Genomic DNA, 19680 nt, shown 5'->3' with positions numbered 1-19680 from the left:
CAAGAGTAACAGTAGATGCATTGGCCAAGAAGGGATCAATACCAGCCAACAGTTCAGCCTAGACATCCTCTATATATCAGTGAAGTCAGCATGTATGTAAACTCCATTGATACTGCAGCTCACACACAACTTGTGGGGACTGTGTATCGAGTCAGAAGATGCACTAGCTTCTTTACTATTGCCTCCCTCCTCAGAGTTAGGGCTTTCAGGAAGTTTATAGGGAGAGCTGCCTTTTCCTGCCTACATGAACAAATTGTTCTTAACTAGGGCATTCCCAGGTTCATCAGTCTCCCTGAGATGGAGTCCTTGGATGAGGTAGCACGGTGAATATCCTGTAACTCCCAGCACTGTTCTAGCAAGCAGTAACGTAAGATATAAAGCTATCTTTAAAGTTACTCTGCGCCTGTTCTACATTTCACAGGTTCTTGCTCCAAAGTCCTCACCACTAAGGAATCCCCAAAGACCTGGTTTCAGTCACAAGGAACAGGAAACAAGTTTAGTTTCTGGAAAGAAAATAGAGATACAAAACTTAGATTAAAAAAAAATTGTACTAGAAGAGTGTTGGACTACACAGTTTTAGCAAGTGATTTTTGGAGCGTAGCCACATTTTAGAAGATCATATGAAAGCAGGCAAAAGATATGGAATCTTCAGGTGGCTTCCACAGTGCATTAGATTAATGGTGTCATGTGTGTCACTTTAATCTAACACCAAGTTCACTACTAACAGTTTTAATTTAAACATACTTTCACATACACTATTTCTTACTCCTGTAGTGAGAAAAACAGATACCATTTTCTTCTAATACGAGACAGGTTCGAGTCAGTAAGCTTTCATACTGAAAACTGAGTTCTATGCGAAGCATTACATACAGTGAGACCTCAACCTGCAGGGAAAGAGGCCTGAAAACAGAAAACTTCTGACTACTTTTCCCAAATCATCATAAAACTGAAGTTTCCTCAAGATTAGAGCACTGATTCAACATTTCAGAACTTATGTTTACCTATGTCAACCCATCTGTTTAGGTGATCAGTACTGTCATTGATAAAATCTGCAAGATGAATACAGAGATACAGATAAACAAAACTTGGCTTAATTGGATAACAATACATCCAGAAGATATAAAAAGTAACCAATACTGTAATACCTCGGATTCATATATTTCTAAAACTGAAGTTTTTATTTAGACCTAATCAAAGACTAATGTTCACCCGTTCAAGGAAATGCAGTGCACCAGACTAAAGGAGTGTGTCAATGCTTAAAGCAACAGGATCCATCTCCCTTTATCATATACTTTTCCTTCCTTTCTTCCATGCATCATGGTCATTGCTCAGTAACTGATCTACTAATCCTGCTTTCATTCAGAAATGGTTTTCACAGGATGACACAACAACCACCACTCTTCCACTGGGCAAAAGCAAAGTCTCAGCACAGTTCCCAGACCACTGTTGGCAGATGGAGCAAGGAACCAAGCTTGGTTACCAGGCCAGCTAATACTACACCAACATCTCTTTCACCCATGTGTGTGACACCGCATGCAACTTCATTTCTGTACCCTTCCCACACTAGACCTCTTGTGACACTCCCAGAGTTGTCAAAGGACTGCATGTATGCAGCTCATGCCCAGAACATTCACTCTACTACCCAGAAAAAAAGAGTGAAACTGAGAAGTCCTATGCTAGTGTCCTCTGCTGCTGCTACTGAGGAGTCAGTAGCAGAATTAACAGTATAATATTATCTGGGTGGGGTAGTAAAGAGAGAAAAGACAGGGATGATGAAAACAACACTCAGAATAAAAGTCCAAGTAAATAGTAGGTAGTGTTTGTTGGCTAATACAAGTGCAGCGTTAAGAACCAACTTTAACCCCTCTTTTCCCCACTGTAGCAACCAGGGACACTATGGTGCAGCGTATGCCCAGTCTGAGACAATTTGCCTCATTTTGCACTCTAGAATTCACCTTAGGTGAACTAAAAAAGCAACATTAATAGATTTCAGTAGGAGTAAGGGTTAGTCTGCTTAACAGTAACCGCAACACCGCACAGACATCTTTTCTCCCCCTAACTACTCAAAAGAGGGAAATCGAAAGTAAGAGAAGAAAGGTTATGAGACAGATAAAAACAACTGGAGTAAAGAGAAGTGAAAAAAGTGAACAACTTTAGAAGAAAAGTAAGATTTTTAGATACCAGTAAAATAAAAGTTGGATGTAAAATTTTTTAATCACCCATTTGACTGTGTGGTGTATGGTGCTGAGAATATAGTCCAATAAAAATTAAACATTTTGCTATTAAATCAAAAGCACTTGATTTTTTTTTTAAAGATTCAGTATCTTTAGATGCTCTTCAGGCTTGATATCTGACTAGATGCAGATGCCCCATTCTTAACTAAGTGGGTTGATATAATTATGTATTTTTGTTTCTGATCTATGGCCACAGAATGCAATGGTGACTTTCCAACACTTCCAAAAAATTAAATCAAGACCTTAAAAAAAAAATTTACAACTAAAGCAGCATTCCCGGAATACATCATTCAGAAGCTATGAGCTTCCAGCTGCTTCAGAGCTAGAATACTATGCTCAAGGAATCTTCTCCAAGTCATTTCCAAATTCTCTTCTATGCTACTTGACAGATGTAACATAATTATGCTGGGAAAGATATGCAACACAAGTATCAAGGTCAATACATGGAACTGCTATTTTAGAAATAAAGTCTCATTAAATAATAGAGACATTAGATTCCTATCACGTTACAGAGCATGTGTTTCCTCAGCATCTATACTAGGATGGTAGCTTGCTACAGTTCGTGTCCTCATCTTAAGATAAAGATTTTTCCCCATGATGAAATAACATCAAACACAAATCTGGAACAGAGTCAAAAATTATATCAAAGGATTTTAGTTGCTACATTTTCATTCCTAGCTAATGTGTGCTTATGAAAGTAAAAGCAGATAATTTTAAATTGATGTCAGATAGTCTGACCAAGATCTATATAAGCACAATTTGTCAAATGGAGTTTGTTTTAGTGAATAAAGAGACACCGTCAAGTCTTTTTAAAATGTGTTTCCTTATTTGTTAAGAAAAGCTTAGACAGTTTTGACGAACTTACAGTAATAAAAGGAATCAAGTAACATGGAATAAGGTATCTCAGTCTGGATAAGGAAAACAATCTAGGCAGTTTCACTTTCTGGTTCACATTCACTAGGACAATACTGCAATATTTGGGTAGCAACACTGCAAGGACATATCCAGGGAAAGGCGCTTTTGTCTGGTATAATTACACCATTACAATAAGAGTTAATTTGGTTACAGCAAAACACAAAACCTAGTGTATTTTACTCTACTGAAAAGATCAACCAAATTACTGTGTGTGGCCATACAGGTCACACAATCAGGTCATAATCAGACAAGATCAAAGGAGCTCACATATAAAAGACACTATCAGTCTTTAAGATATGGCAACATGGTCTAGTGCAGACGCGGGCAAAGTACAGCCCGTGGGACCGTCCTGCCCGGCCCTTGAGCTCATCTACAGGGAGGCTTGCCCTGGCTCCTCCCCTCTTGTCCCCCCCTCCTCTACAGCCTCAGTGCGACGCAACACCAGCGCGGGAGGGGGCTGCACTGCGGGGGCAGGGGAGAGAAGGAAGGGAGGCTCACCTGCTGCCTCAGGAGAGCAGGTGGGCAGTGCAGGTGGCGGGAGCTCAGCGAACGCGGGCGGAGGACTCAGAGGAACACCGGGCAGCCACGCAGCCAGCTGGAGAGAAGCGGCACTTTGAAGGGGAAAACATCACTTCTCTCCGACTGCCCCTGCTCCTCCTGAGTCCTGCGCCCATGTTTGCAGGGCCGCATTCTGAAAAGGGCTGGGGGGGGTGGATGGGGGGGTACCAGGGGGGCTGTAAGGAGGCAGGGGTGTGAATAGGAGTTGGGGCAATCAGGGAGCAAGGGGGTTGGATGGGGGTGGGGTCCCAGGAGGGGGTGGTCAGAGGACAAGGAGTAGGGGTGGTTGCATGGGTCGGAGGTTCTAGGGGGGCAGTCAGAGGGTGGGAAGTGGGACAGGACAGACAGTGTTAGGGGAGGCAGAGTCTTCCCTACCTGACCCTCCACACAGTTTGGAATCTCGATGTGGCCCTCAGGTCAAAAAGTTTGCCCTAGTCTAGTGGATCAAGTATTGAATTGGAATCAGGAGACCTAGAGTTATTCCCATTTTATCCTGCTTTCCTGAAGACATGTCAAGTCTCACTCACTGGATGTGAGACTCACTCATTAGCATGCTCTCTCTCATACACACCTTCTTAAGATTATCTCACTCATTTTGAGTAAATATATAAAGATATAAAATACTTTTACTCAGGTGCTGAAAGAGACAACAATACATCTGGGGCCTCAGGCATGGGGCTTAGAGCTTGGAAAGCAGCTTGTGTACTGTGGTAAGCATGGAGACTACCAGTTTGTGTTCTACATGCGCGCAAGAGGAGACAGGAGGCTACAAAGAGAGAGAGAGAGAGAGAGAGAGAGAGAGAGTGTGTGTGTGTGTGTGTGTGAATGAGAGAGAGAGAGAAAATACCTGATGGTCAAAAAAATATGAGTTCACTCACAAAAAAAGCAGGATCTGATCAAAAGTTTGCAGGTTCTGAAAAATATAGTTCAAAATTTAAATCACAGTGGACAAATTCATGGCCATTGTACCAACAGCACACCAGACTTTAAAAAAAAAAAAAAATGTACTACTTTTTTCTGTCCAGGGTTGCCAGGCCTGTTTTAGTTTTATCTGACTCAAATGCATGATAAGAGAGTGTTCAGTCTTGTTCTAAAGAGTAAGACACCATTCAGACCAAACCTCTGACTAGATGCGACACAGTTCTCTATTATCCAAGTCAAGCTGGAAAATCCTAAGCCATGTTTCAAGTTTGAGCCACCAAAAGTAGTCATATAAACCACAAAGGGAGCCATATGCAACATAAAAAGCACATGAATAAAATGTGAAAGGTAATTAGACATTAAAAGAAATGTGGAACCTGAATCCTTTATCTACGGTTTGTTAGTTTCAAATTAAATAAAGTCAATTTAATTATTTTTACAGTCATTTAATGTATTATTGTATTTAATTTTAATTATTTAATTTTAATTTATTTTGGAATCTGATTAAGTTTTGCTGGAAATGTGATATGAGCAACCATATACAAACCAAATATTTGTACTGTAGAGTGTTTTTCAAATGGATGATCATTATGACAAGGCAACAGGCAAAATAAACATAGTGTATTGATAAGAGGTTTTTTTGTTAGGTTTATATAAGAAGGGTTTAGTTTTGAATATTTCTCTTTTTGTTCCAATCAACAGATAATTGTTTTTATGAAAATCCACTGGTTTGCATTGCTTATAGAATTTTCACATGCCCTAGTAGTCCCCAAACTTTTTACCTCGCACCCTCCTTGCCCCTGTCTACACACCCCTTCCTGAGACAAGGTGGGGAGCAGGGCCACGGCTCCAGGAGATAGGGGGATGCAGACGAGGGTAAGGGGCCCGAGGCTGGGGCCACAGCTGGGGGTGGGGCCGGGGCCAGGGCCAAGGCCAGGAATGGAGCTGGGTGGCGCTCCCTCCCCACCTTCAATGGGGGCTGACCTAGGCCCCAGCTACATCCCTCCAATGTTCCTCCACACCACCTCCCAGAGGGGTGCGCCGCACAGTCTGCCCTAATATGAATTAGGACATTTAAGGGTTTTGTATGCAATAGTAACCAGCGTACATATTAAACTATTAAACAGTTGGTTGGATTGAAAACCTGGACTATTGGATGTCGCCAATGATCAAAGATGAGAGTCCATGTCTTAAGCAATCATCTAACACATGACCAGGAAAGTCTCACCCCTTTGGCTTTGACTCTCACTCTCTGGAGCTGTAAATCTCACTCTTAAGGACAGCCAACCCTTGGCATCTCTGGATCTGCTGTGCGACCCTAAGCAGACCACTCACCCCCTATGAATCTGTCTCCCCCTCTTCCCCTACCTTGCTAATTTAGATTGTAAATGTAAGCATCTCAGGGCACAGCCCAACACTTAATATGTTTGTTCAGTCTCTAGCACAGACTCTAAATCTAGGTTGGAGCCTCTAGTTGATACCCTAACAAATAACATTTTACAAAGAAAAACACTGAGTTTTAAAATATTCCAGTGCAATTTGAGAAAAATGCATAATTGTGAACAAGGAAATAAATGCACAGAGGATACATCAGAGCAAGGGTACAGCAAATTTATATTATGTTGTTTCTACAAGTCAGAAATACTTTTTTTACCCTACTACCCCCTTCTCCTCCTTTCGGCTACCTTAGTCCAGCCCATTCCCCTTGCTCCAAATGATGTAGAAGGGAAACATCCCCAAAATAGAACCTTTGTATTAGTAATAAAGGTGCAACTTTCGGCTGGCCAAAAGACAGTTGGAAATTACATCATTATACACTTCTATTCTCCAACAGAACCTACACATCTGTGAATGTTCCTGAACTAAAGGGTCATGCTTAGAAGCACAGCACGTTCTCGCTCCTACATAAACCACCAAAACACATTCTCTCTTTTCTTTTTGAAAGCAATTTTAAAGGAAAATATTGCTATTGACCGTAACTACACTGATCCCCAAAAAACTAAATTTAGCTTTTGATCAGATAAGTAATTATTTCATATATAAAGAAATCACAACAATGCATGGAGTAATTTGCACTCCAAAATAATGAACTATACATACGTTATTGTATTTTTAGTGACAACAGAATACTTGCCATCCACTGAGGCTGCCTTTATAAAAAAAAGCTTCAGTTGCTAGAGAAATCACTTGTGTAAGATAAACAGGAACTAAGCCCTATGTTTAAAATGATGTAAAAATGGCATAAAATGACAGAAATTATTAAAATGTGAAAGTAAAGAATTGGACTGACACAGTATCACTCTGCACTTAGGATCTGTAGCCTGTGTCAGAACCAGTAGATTAACCACATGTTGATTTAACCCAGGGATTGGCAATCTTTGGCACGCAGCCTACCGGGGTAAGCCCCTGATGGGCCATGCTGGTTTGTTTACCTGCCGTGTCTGGGAGCAAATCGCGGCTCCCAATGGAAATTTAGGTGCATAGGGACTTTTGGTGACCCCAGAGTTAGGTGGCAGTTGAGTAGTGGTTTTCAGGATCTCAGTGCCACCTAAATACTGGACTTTAGCATGTAAGTCCTTTTGTGGATCTAGCTCTTCGTATTCTTCCTCTGCTAGCTGCTGCGTACACAAGGATGCCCACAATCCAAAACACAGCCACAGTGTCATATTTCTTGACTGCCAGTCTTAATAGTTTCCTTTTAAATAAATCTATTGAGTCCAAGTGCCCAGGTAAATCAACTTTATGCACAAATCAGTTAAATCCATATGCCAAATGCCAAACAAACCAAGGGCTGAAAAAAAGGTAATCTTAAAAAATTGCCCTGCAAAATCCCCCACCCAATGAAACTTCACAGAGGTGTCCTGGTGTAAATGAATTACCTTTGGAAAAAGTTGTTAGATTCTATAACAGCTGGCATGAAGATTACTAAATATCTATAGACGCTATCTAGGAGGACAGAACTGTTCACCATGTCAAAAGCTACACTGACAAAGAAAGAGCAATGAGCAGAAAGGAACACTCATCAGATGGAGAACTGAAGTTTGTGACCGCAGTGAAAGCCAGACTGGGAATTCATTGAAACTATTAGAGCAGGGCTAAGCAGTCTATGGCACGTGTGCCGAAGGTGGCACATGAGCTGAGCTGGCCACCGATCTGGGGGGAGTCTGCATTTTAATTTAATTTTAAATGAAGCTTCTTAAACATTTTAAAAACCTTATTTACTTTACATACAACAATAGTTTAGTAATATATTATAGACTTATAGAAAGAGACCTTCTAAAAATGTTAACATGTATTACTGGCATGCCAAACCTTAAATCAGAGTGAATAAATGAAGACTCGGCACACCACTTTTGAAAGGTTGCCAACCCCTGTATTAGTGCAAGACATGACCAGAGGAGTTAGTTTCTCAGGTATTTATAAGAATCTAAAAATGGCCACACTGGGTCAAACCAAAGACCAATCTAGCCCAGTATCCTGTCTGCCAACAGTGGTCAGTGCCAAATGCCCCAGAGGGAATGAAAAGAACAGGTAATCATCAAGTGATCCACCCCTGATGCTCATTCCCAGCTTCTGGCAAACAGAAGCTAGGGACACCAACCCTGCCCATCCTGGCTAATAGCCATTGATGGACCTATCCTCCATTAATTTATCTAGTTCTTTTTTGAACCCTGTTATCACAACATCCTCTGGCAAGAGTTCCACAGGTTGACTGTGCGTGATGTGAAGAAATATTTTTATTTGTTTAAAACCTGCTACCTATTAATTTCATTCGGTGACCCTTAGTTCTTCTGTTATGAAAACTAGTAAACAACACTTCCTTATCTACTTTCTCTACACCAGTCATGATTTTATAGACTTCAATCATATCTCCCCTTAGCTGTCTCTTTTCCCTGCTGAGAAGTCCCAGTTTTATTAATCTCTCCTCATACGGAAGCCGTTCCATACCCCTAATCATTTTTGTTGCTCTTTTCTCAACCTTTTCCAACTCTAGTATATCTTTTTTGAAATGGGGCGACTACATCTGCATACAGTATTCAAGACGTGGGTGTACCATGGAATTATACGAGAAAGGGAAGGCTGGAATTAGGAAAATACTAAGGTCATATGGAAAAATACAGAAAAACATGAAATGATCCAACTCGGAAAAATGACATTAAGGTCTAGTTCTGCAAAGGTGGTACAGTATTGCAAAACATCCATAGGCTTTCCAAAATTTAGGGTATGTTTTTAGTAACTGCATTAAATTTTTATGACATTCCTCAAAATTTACAACTAAACTACACAATGCTAATTACAAGATACCCTAATAAGAGATGTAGAAACTCCTGAGCCATTGCTTTCTGCTGTGTGGTAAATTCACTTGCCACACAAGAAAATCATGGGCAGCGTTTTTACAATATGGAGGGGAAAAAAACAAACAGTTCAGTCAAACTTCTTTAGGAACAGTAAGTTGCCTTTTATGTATGAGTGGCCTGAAAGTGACTAATTTAAAAGTTAGGCAAAAAGGTAATTCAGAGATAGAGTTGCATCATCACCTCTGAATTTCCCTAGGTTTGTCAGTTACTTAACCTTTGTTTGCCATTTATTTAAAGCTAATTATCAGTTAATGTCTAATTTTGAAAAAGTCAAAACCCTGAAGGGAAGGGGGAGAGGGAAAAACAGCTATTCTATTGAAAAGCTATACTGGACGTTCAACGTATAAAGAAACTCTGTACACTATAAATGAACAAATTAAGATTAAAAAGTGATTGCCTTAACATCGCTGGTGAAGGCTGCCGCAGCTGACTCATTCTCTTAAATTTTCCATAGTGTGTGCAAGTCTACAGTTGATTAATCAACAGGCTTGTTTGCTAAAAAGCTGACGTGAATGAGGGCTTTCATGCAAGAACTAAACAAGTTGCTGTGAAAAGTAGTCTGTAGTATATCAGCAAATTATTTCTCACAGTAAAGCTTTGAATGCTTTGATGTTTCTTAAAAGCTTTGACAAACTTCCTCATACAAAAGCACATGCTTAATTCTGTGTCACAGAAGTTCCATGAGTTATTTGTATTGTGTACAATCAAAAGTTCCACCAACTAACCTACAGATACAACCATGCCAAGAGACTCTGTTATACAGTTATTCCCTTCATCTAGTTACAATTTTTAGCATGGACTAAACCTCTCCATTCTGTAACTGGATCAGGTACATAAGATCAAGCTTTGGACTTCCTTAGTGAAGTCACTGAAGGCCTTGCAACGAGGATAGGTGTCATCCATGTGACAAATTTTAATGTTTTAACAGGCTCAGACAGCAATTTGTAGTGTAGGCAGGTTCAACTGTTCAAAATATTTCCTGAATACTAAAATTAAATCTACCACCTGTCATTTCTGATGCAGCAATTGAAGTCCAACCTAATGTCTTCTAGAACTAGACTAAGACAGAGCATGTGTTTCCCAGGCACAGACACTTACATCAATGGCATTTTTGTGTCAAGAATGGCTACAAAATCAGACACTTTACACTTAATTCTAAATCTAATACAGCCCATCACAGAAACCTAATACATTTTATATGATTAGCTCTGAAAAGTTGTAATGTTTGTAAATATCAGAACTGATCAAATAGAAAAGGTTGATTCTACTAATTAAGTATGAGGGCAGTGTGACAGGTAATGTGAAGAAAAAATAATAGGCTTAAATTGCCACAAAATTTCAACATCTTAATTTAAGTGTCTTGTGATCTGCCCGAGAAGCAAAAAAGTTGTTAAAACTTTCTCTTTCGTTCCCAAAACATAGACCAGCTCTTTTGGGATGATTTTCAATTTAACGTGTAAATCAAAAGAGGCGCATTAGCCTCTTCAACTGCACCTGATCATCCCTTTGAACATTAAAATAAACTTATCTTTACAGTAACAAATTAGTCACCTTTGCAGCATCACATGACAGACTGAATAATGAACAGGGTGTGGAAATGAATAGGCAATCTGCAGTTTTGTAATAACAGGATTTCAAAGTTCTCCTCAATATTTCTAAAACCCATAGCTGAATATTCAAATGAATCCTGCAGCACTGCTTGCTGTGGCCCTACCCCAGATATGCCACTCCTGTCCCCAGCCTGAGGCCTTGTCTACACTTACCGGAGGATTGACACTGCGGCGATCAATGGATCGGCGGTTGATTTAGCGGGTCTCTAGATCTTCACCTGATCAAGACGAGTAAGGGGAGTCAATGGGAGAGTGTTTTCCATCAATGTTGCACAGTGTGGACCCCGTGATAAGTAGAGCTAAGCTACGTCTATTTGAGTTAAGCTATTCACATAGCTCAAATTACGTAGCTTAGATCGACTTTTCCTTTTAGTGTAGGAAAGGCAGTCACAGCCCAAGGGCTGGGAATGAATTTTCTGAAGGCAGTATTACAGCTGTCTTCTATAGTACCTATGCTGACTGAAACTCTTCCCCAGCCAGAACTGGGGATTTCAGGGACTCTGTCCTTATATCAAGTGTAAAGGGGCTGGAGCAGAAGTGAGAACTTCACCCACTGTCTGCAATGGTGTTCCTCCTTAGAGACTATTCCTCCTTCAGCACCATTTTTATGCTATATATTACTCTTCTGAAATAATGTGTACCTGTAATTATGGCAAAAGTTAAATAAGTGAAAAAGCACTCACTTGACTTATGAGTAAGTGCTGGAAATTTGACAAGTGGTACTATATCTGTTAATATAATTAAAAAGCAAAGCTTTAACAACCCTGGTTTTGAGATTGCAAAATGGAGGATGTAATTTGCTACACAAGGTTTTAAGCTCTGATTTCACAATAAGCTCTATATGGGATGTGTCTTCACCTCCATACAGCTCACTGTGGGATCAGGAGCCAAGTCATCAGTTTAGAAAGCTAAAAGTAGTCTTAAGTTAGAACTAATATGTAAAACAATTTGTTCTTTGTTGATCCTAAGGCTTAGTTTGGTTATGCTTTTCACATTCAATATTCCTATTAGGTAAATACATTTTAATACTATTATGATCTGCTAGTTTTGTACATTAAACTACATATCTTACTTTATTTTCCAAGATGGCCCTTACCGACCTACAAGGAAATTTAACAGAAGTTAAACAGATACCAATATTTCAACTCCTGCTACTGATAATTAGGCCTACAAGTTTACTCCACTTATGAGTCTAACTGTGGAAAGTGGTTAAAATGTGTAAACTGTCACAATAACTATAACAAATGTGGATGGGAAAAGGGGCAAAGTGAAGACAAAGACTAAATTAGTCTAAAAAAAAAGCAGACCTAGTGATCTAACTCAAGGACTGAGTTAAGTCCATGCCTGGCACATAGGAGAAGTGTGGGACCAGAACTCAATGAACCAAAATTAGTGTGATGGAAATTAGGCCTAATTGGTGAACAAAACCAGGAGGGAAAGGGCTATTCCAGTGGTTCTCAACCAGGGGTATGAAGAGGTCTTCTAGGGGGTACATCAATTCATCTAGATATTTGCCTAGTTTTACAACAGGCTACATAAAAAGCACTAGCGAAGTCAGTAAAACTAAAATGTCATACAATCTCTTGTTTATACGGCACTATTATAAGTACAATATTTATATTCCAATTGATTTATTTTAGAATGATACGGTAAATCAGAAAGTGAGCAATTCTTCAGTATAGTGCACTGTGACACTTATGTATATTTGTGTCTGATTTTGTAAGCAAGTAGTTTTTAAGTGAGGTGAAAACTTGAGGTATGCAAGACAAATCAGACTCCTGAAAGGGGTACAGTAGCCTAGAAAAGTAAAGAGCCACTGGGCTATTTCACCTACCAATCCCTTTTTGGGTCCTTAACATAAAAGACTTTGGAGAACAGTTGGCTACAGCAACGCTGGCTGATTTGAAGACAAAAGAAGGGGAAGGAGGCAAGGTTCACCATCATGGCTGCCATCCCCACCATCTCCTGGAACCCCAAACCTTTTTTGCCCTAACCCTGAGAGATGTCCTGACCAGAGATGAGGCCGCCACCATTGCCGCCACCACCACCTGGAATGGGAGTCTGTGTCACATATATCCCACCATGTGTCCCTCTCTTTTCCTACCTCATTTCTTTTCTATTTCTCTCCTTTTTTCTTCCATCTAATAGAGAGTCTCGCTACACCAGCCAAGACTGTCTATTTTGCAACATTAATGTAAGTCTGTGACCAGAACAGCAGCTAAATGCAATGCCTTAACCAGACCAGTGTTGGTAAAACTTTGCCAGGTCTCAGAGTGGTGGTTAAGAACATGTGCAGTGCCTGTGTTTTTCCAACAGCAAGGCTGCAAGTGAAAGTAACATCAGGGACAGAAATTTCATTTTATGTCTTTGCTGTTTTTTTCCTTCCCCTTCTGTGTAGGTCTGTCATTTTTCTCCTAGGAAATGGGATCGGACTTCAGGAACCACATCTCCATTTCATCTCAACTAACTTCTTCCCTTTTCCCCAAAAAGGACAGCTACTACCATCTTCAATACCATGGAACAAAGGATGTTATTAAAATGAGAACCCTTTTTAATACCTTGCATTTTAAATGCTTTAACTGTTTTTTTCTTTTCCTGTATCTTTAATAAAAGGTTTAAAAGATTTTAAATGGTACATTTGCCATGTTACCGAACAGAATGAAGTCACTATGTACCAAATGCCGAGTCTTGTTTAAAACGGTTTAATTTTGGAAAGCTACAAGGTCATGTAACAGCTTTAACCTGTGCCCATTTTTTCCTTCTAAGTTAAATACAACATCTTCTGACAACATCTTAAGAAGAATTTTGCAAATTCTGTACACAGACACAAAAGCTCTGCTTTGGAATTGGATATTGATAGCACAATGACAAGAAATGCAGTTAAAATATTAAAAATACCGATTTCTGATTCCTTATTTTTGGAGTATTATTCTGTGACCTTAACTGTATTATGTTGCTCTGACATTCATTAAAATAATGTATTCAAAAACCATAAGAACTTTAACACCAACACTGGCTTCCATCATAAATTCCTGTCTTGGTTCAGTTAGCTATTCCAGGTATTTAAAATTCACCATTGAATCTTGTAGCAAATACTACCTGGCAACCACACACTTTAAAAAAAAGAAAAAAAAAAGTCTCTAAAAAGAAATACCCCCACTGAAAAGAATTGTTCCTGTGTCACTGCTACCTAGAAACGTAGGAGCATTAACAGAGAAATTTACAGTCTAATCAGTTTATCTTTGCTGCTCTTACTAGAGGCAAAGTCACAAGCAGGACAGCTTTTACTTGTGAAGCATGCTTTCAGTAGAACAGAGGTTGGGGGAGAGCACGAAGAAAAGTTACTCACCTACAAGCATAGTAGCTAAGGAAGTTCTGTGTGAAAAGCATCATCATCAATATAATTCTTTGAAGAGCTGAAGAAAGAGGCAGGCTCAAATAATGGAAAGGAACAAGGGAAGAGAGAAAGTGTAGAGGCAGCACATTCAAATTCAAAATTGAGATTGGTCTCAATATCAAGAAGGGTTGGGACCGCTGTGCAGACAACTGCGATCCTGTAGAAACCCACTCCTGGTACACACCAGACATAAAACAGATGGTCCACTAGCAACACGCTAGCAGTGTCTTACTGCAACATACACCACTTTACTAACCACTCTTCATACTACCCACGCCCTGAGCTCTCACCATAGGGGGGAGGGAACCATTCACCTGGTACTCTTCCTTACTTTATGGCATTCTTGTCCCCAAATCACTGTTGCTAATCAGAATCCTGTGGGCAGTAGTGAAACCAATGGGGATTACATTAGCTTAACTCTGCTGCTGGAGAGAACTATGAACAGAAGAAGACAGATCCTTTCAGTGCCACAAGATTAGAGAGAGTAGAGTAGTAGACACAGTGTATTGGCAGCAGAGAAGGGGAAGAAGAATAGTCTAGTGGATCCTACAACCACTGCTTCTGTGCAAACTCATTTAAGAGCATTAAGATTTCCAGATAACAAATCAATTAAAACTGTTCACTCATGCAGTATGCAGTATTAAAAAAATAAGAACATTAGCAAGAAAGATGAATGATAATCAAGTTTTGTGTAAAGCACATGCTGTGTATTACATCTAAAAACACTGAAGAATCTGTGACCTTCTTCATTTATTAAAGTTTGTGCTATTCAAGATAGACAATATCAGCTCAAGTTGTTAAATTTAATGAATTCCAAAAAACAATGTAACAGCAGGAAGTTTCTGCAGACAGGAACTGAAGAGCAATCAACATAAAAACTGACATGTTTACAGGCAAAGATGAAGTACAAACTCAGGTTTAACCATTCCTGATAACTTCTAAAATTACTTTGGTGCGAATATTTTGTTCAGCGCACTTAAAAAGGCAAGAAATTTCTTAACCATCTTTTAAACATCCGTATTCTCTAAACAATGATTACAGCAATTTCTCAGTCAGTCTTATCACTTGATCTACTATCACTTCCTCTTATTAAAACCATCTTAACCATTTCCTTTAACCGCAGTACCACATACTGACTAGTAACGCCTAGTAATCTGAATTTCCAATTCTCCTCTTCAATAGTTAAAGGGAGTTTCAAAACTAAAAACACTAAGATTCTTCCCTCCTGCAGAGTTCTCTGAAAATTCAGCAAGTTTCAGTTTGGTTTCAGACACAGTCTCCTCTTTGAGGAGAGGTTTGCAGTCACAAAGAGCTTGGGCATGTGCACTTCAAGCCCAAGATTCATGGGAAACTCTAGGCCCAACCCTATGGAAGCCCCCCCTCCTCACTCAGACACCATGTTGCCATTCAGTTACCACAGTGATGAATGCTGTTTAAAAATAAAATTAAAAAAAAAAACAGTTATGTAGAAAAGATTTCCATCTGGGACTCTACAGTAACTCCTCACTTAAAGTCATCCAGCTTAACGTTGTTACGTTGCTGATCAGTTAGGGAACATACTCATTTAAAGTTGTGCAATGCTCCACTCTTACCTTGTTTGGCTGCCTGCTTTCTCCACAGCTGGCAGCCTCCCTGCATCTCCCCCACTCCACCCTCATGCCTCCCGCCCGCCAGCAGACCCCACGAATCAGCACCTTCCCCCTCCTCTCCCTGCCCACGGCAAACAGCTGGCTTGCGGTATTTTGGAGGCAGGAGAGAGGGGGAAGGAGGAGGAGGAGCAAGGACTCAGCACACAGGGTCCCCCTCCCTCCTGAATGCTGCAAGCCAGCTGATTGCCCAGGGCAGGAGGGAAGGGGGAGGAGCAAGGACTCAATGTGCCTCCTCCCTCCCTCCTGAATGCAGCAATCAGCTGGCTTGCAGCGTTAAGAAGGGAGGGGAGGGGAGGAGCCAGGATGCAGCATGTGAAGTAAAAGGGGGGGGGGAGAAGAGGCGAGTTAAGAGTGGAGGCTTGGTGCTTGCAGAGAAGGGCAAGCTGCCCTAGAACTTAACCCCCCCGTTTACATTAATTCTTATGGGGAAATTGGATTCGCTTAACATCGTTTCACTTAAAGTCTCATTTTTCAGGACCATAACTACAATGCTAAGTGAGGAGTTACTGTACCAACTTTGCAGTGGAGCACGCAACATAGAGCTGAACTACCTACATACTCCTAAACTATCTAATGTTTGAACATGGGATATCTGCAGGCCTGATGGAAGTCCTGTCCTCCCTAAAGGTGCATCAACACTGGGAATTTTGGACACAATGGACAGTTAAGCACTTTTATCATCATGTCATCTGGAGCAGATGCAACTTTAGAGCCTTGAAGGGCGAGTATCTTATCCCCAAAAGGGCCAAGTAGACCCAGCCCCAGTGAGTCACTGTTGGTGACTAAAGCCAGACCTACCCTTAACACTTTTGCCTGCATAGATATTATTTTCAGGTTGAATTTTTTTTTTTTAGTAAGACAACATATGTATACGGGCAAAAGCCTTGACTTAACACAGTTATAACAGTGCAAAAAAAAAGTGCTTACCTGTATAATGTATTTCACTCACCAAATCAGCATAAAATATACTGTTAAAAGATTATTGCCAATATAACTGTCTACACTAGGAGGGTTTTGCCAGTATACCTATACCTGCAAGTTTTTAGACTTCATAGAAGTGTAGATAAGAAAGATTTAATAAGTATCTTGAAGTCATTTTCCCTGAACACAAGGTTTCTCTGTTTTACTATAACTTTATATTGTTATATTTATACTGCTATTAAATTGAAACATCAGAGAGAACACACTGGTCACTTCCCAATATACAAAACTGTAAGCTAAGAGCACCTTTATCTATATAAAGGTGCTCTTAGCTTACAGTTTTGTATATTGGGAAGTGACCAGGGTGTTCTCTCTGATGTTTTAAGTGAAAATCTGCTCCCAAATTGACAAACTAAATAAGTCCTAAATAAGCATGTCCAACACAGCCTTTTTGCACCAGTTTAACTAAATCAGTTACCAAAAAAAAACCAAAAAAACCCCACAGCTTCAGCAAAACTGATATTCTCACATTACAAAGCTATTAGAAAGCTACTGTGGCACATTACAATTTAACAATGTACACAATATAACTTCTGAAGTAAAAATGCTTCCTATAATGTAGAAGCTATCTGACAAGAAGTGTTTTGCAGCTCATAGTTTAACCAGGAATCATTCAGTTCAGTTACTCAGTACTTGTTAAATCCTTCAGGGTGATTCTTTTTTCATGTATCAAACCCGACATATTTTTTAAATAATGAGTCTAAAATCTGAGTGTGCAGAATTACAAACTCATAGAATAGCTTGGGGAATGTAAGGTCTCAATCCTGCACACATTTGCACATCCTCAGAATATAAAGACTAAATCAAATGAAGTGCAATCAAACTATGCCTTCTAGAATACACTAATTAGATAAAGCAGAACAAAATAGGAGTCGTAGTAAAATCTTAGTTAACCAAAATTCACCCTTTCAACTGGATTCATTAGAAAGCTCAAGTTCTACCTAGTGTCAGTCTGTCATTGTTGAAGAAATTAAGCTAACAACAAATTTAGAATATGTCAACAAGAACTCAATGCAACTAATAGCTGATTAAAAATGGTCACTAATTAGTCGATAAACACAAAAAACCTTGCTTCAAAACTAAACAAGGTAGAACTAAATTTGAGAAACCTTTCTGAAGAGGGACTGGTGATTTTTCCCTACATGATAAATCATAACATATGTTTACTTCCTGCACCTCTGAACCATTTTCCTTCATCAAACACACTATTTTCTTTCCTTTATTTTTCTAATAAAAGTAAAACCAACGTGGAGACTAGCTGTTACTAGTCTTTTAGCACCAAGGAGAACTCAAAACATCTGTTACAACTGAAACCAGCAGCAATCTTTCTAAGCAACCACCTGACCTGCCTCAAACTTGTTGAGATCAAAGTATATTACTTTTAATGAGCCCCTTTCTCTTAGGCAGCCGGGAACCTTTGGCAGGTTGGGCTGGGAAGCTGACCCCATACTCTCCCAGGTGTCATGACTCACAAGCAAAAAAAAACCTGAGGGGAAATGCCTGCTTTACACCCTGTTGGGCTCTTCCCAAGAAGTGCCGTGGTCAGACGGGAGACAATCAATTCATTCCACGGTGCGGGCGGCTCGCTGCCCGCTTCCCTTGGGATTGTGGGTGGTCTCCCAAACCTGGCCCCCCCCCTTTGTACCTCCTGGGGGAGAAACACCCACTCCTGGACTCCACAGTTCTGCCCGATCGGCCTCCATCCTGGCGGCGGCCCCGGGGAGCGGAGGGGTCCCTCCCCGCGGCGATCTCACCCCAGAGCCGAGGCCGACGCCAGACGGGAAGTTTTCCCAACGCGACCCCGCTTCCCTCGCAGGAAGCCCCGACCCCGCAGCCCCCGCCCAGCGCCGCAGCCGCGGGCCGAGCCTCTGCGGGGACCGGAGCTCTCGCCGCTCAGGAAAGCTCCATTGGGGAGCGGCTGCGCCCCGGGCCCCGCAGCTAGGCCGCGGCGGAGCCGCCAGGGTCCCGCTGCAGGAGCAGCGGCGGCCAAATCAGGCGCAGGAGGGAGGCGGCGGGGGCCGCCAGGGCCCAGGAATGAACGCGGCGGCCGTGATTCCGCCCGCCCGGCTCCCCGCCGCGGGGCCCCCGCACCTTCTTGATGTTGTAGAGCCGGGTGAGCATGCCGATGCCCCGGTCGTTGAGGATGGTCAGCTTCTCCGCCAGCTTCTGCTGACTGGGCTGCAGCACCGAGCGCGACATCCTGCTGCTGCTGCCGCCGCCGCCCCGCGCTCCCGGCCCAGGCTCCGCCGCCACCTCCCTGCCAAGCTCCGCTCACAGCGCCTCCATCGCCCGCCGGCCCCCGCGCTGCCCCTCCGCCCGGCCTCGCTCGCAGGCTCCGCTAGGCGTGGTGGCGGCGGCGGTTCTGCCCGCTGCCCACCGCCAGGCCGGGCTCTGCCTCCGCATCACATGACGCGCCTCTCTCTGCCGCCCCCAGTGGCCACCACGGGGAGACGCGGCCGCCTGGACAGGGCGGGATAGGCTGGTCTTGCTTAGCCGGACTCCTGCTCTGTGGTCCCCCTCCGGCCCAGCGCTTGAGGGGCCCGATTAACTTTTTGTGGGCCAGGCGTCAAACATATCTGTGGGCCCCCATGGGGAATGATTATAAAATACACGAGAGCTACACAGCAGGAGTTGTCTTTGACACAGCACACAGCTGCACAGGTTTTATTTACAGGTTTAAATTGCAGATGAAGGTGGCTGCCATTAGGGTACCTGAAATGGTAGCCATAGGGCAAAAGAAATACTCACTTGTGCACATAAAATCAGGGGCGGTCCCAGCATGCCAAGCCTTCGGCGGCATGCCTGCAGACAGTCTGCTGGTCCCGCGGTTTCAGCGGCCCTCCCACAGGCGTGCCTGCGGAGGGTCCGCTGGTCCTGCGGCTTTGGTGGCACGCCTGCGGGAGGTCCACCGGAGCCATGGGACCGGCAACCAGCAGAGCACCCCCACAGGCATGCCACCGTGCTTGGGGCGGCAAAATGCCTAGAGCCACCCCTCCATAAAATAAATTGCTAATCCTTCCCTCCAGGCCAGTGTTGCCCACACGGATTGAAATTAGG

The 19680-nt window shown here is 42.0% G+C and overlaps 1 protein-coding gene across 4 annotated transcripts in view; it reads right to left on the bottom strand.

The window, feature by feature from the left end:
• The window catches only part of NCKAP1 (NCK associated protein 1), a 122308-nt gene extending 103408 nt beyond the window's left edge, over positions 1 to 18900 (bottom strand). For 3 of the 4 annotated variants that reach the window (XM_050916398.1, XM_050916399.1, XM_050916401.1), the window contains exon 1: positions 18715 to 18900. In XM_050916398.1, the coding sequence (XP_050772355.1) occupies positions 18715 to 18822 (108 nt within the window). In that variant the 5' untranslated portion in view covers positions 18823 to 18900. The remainder of the gene's footprint in view (positions 1 to 18714) is intronic. The other variant, XM_050916400.1, reaches the window with a different exon arrangement.
• Positions 18901 to 19680: the final 780 nt, after the last annotated feature.

The sequence above is a fragment of the Gopherus flavomarginatus genome, chromosome 10 (assembly GCF_025201925.1).
Source record: "Gopherus flavomarginatus isolate rGopFla2 chromosome 10, rGopFla2.mat.asm, whole genome shotgun sequence".
In the NCBI taxonomy this organism is placed as follows: Eukaryota; Metazoa; Chordata; order Testudines; family Testudinidae; genus Gopherus; species Gopherus flavomarginatus.
The sequence above is the reverse complement of the archived record's forward strand: the minus strand, read 5'-3'. Positions and strand labels throughout refer to the sequence as shown.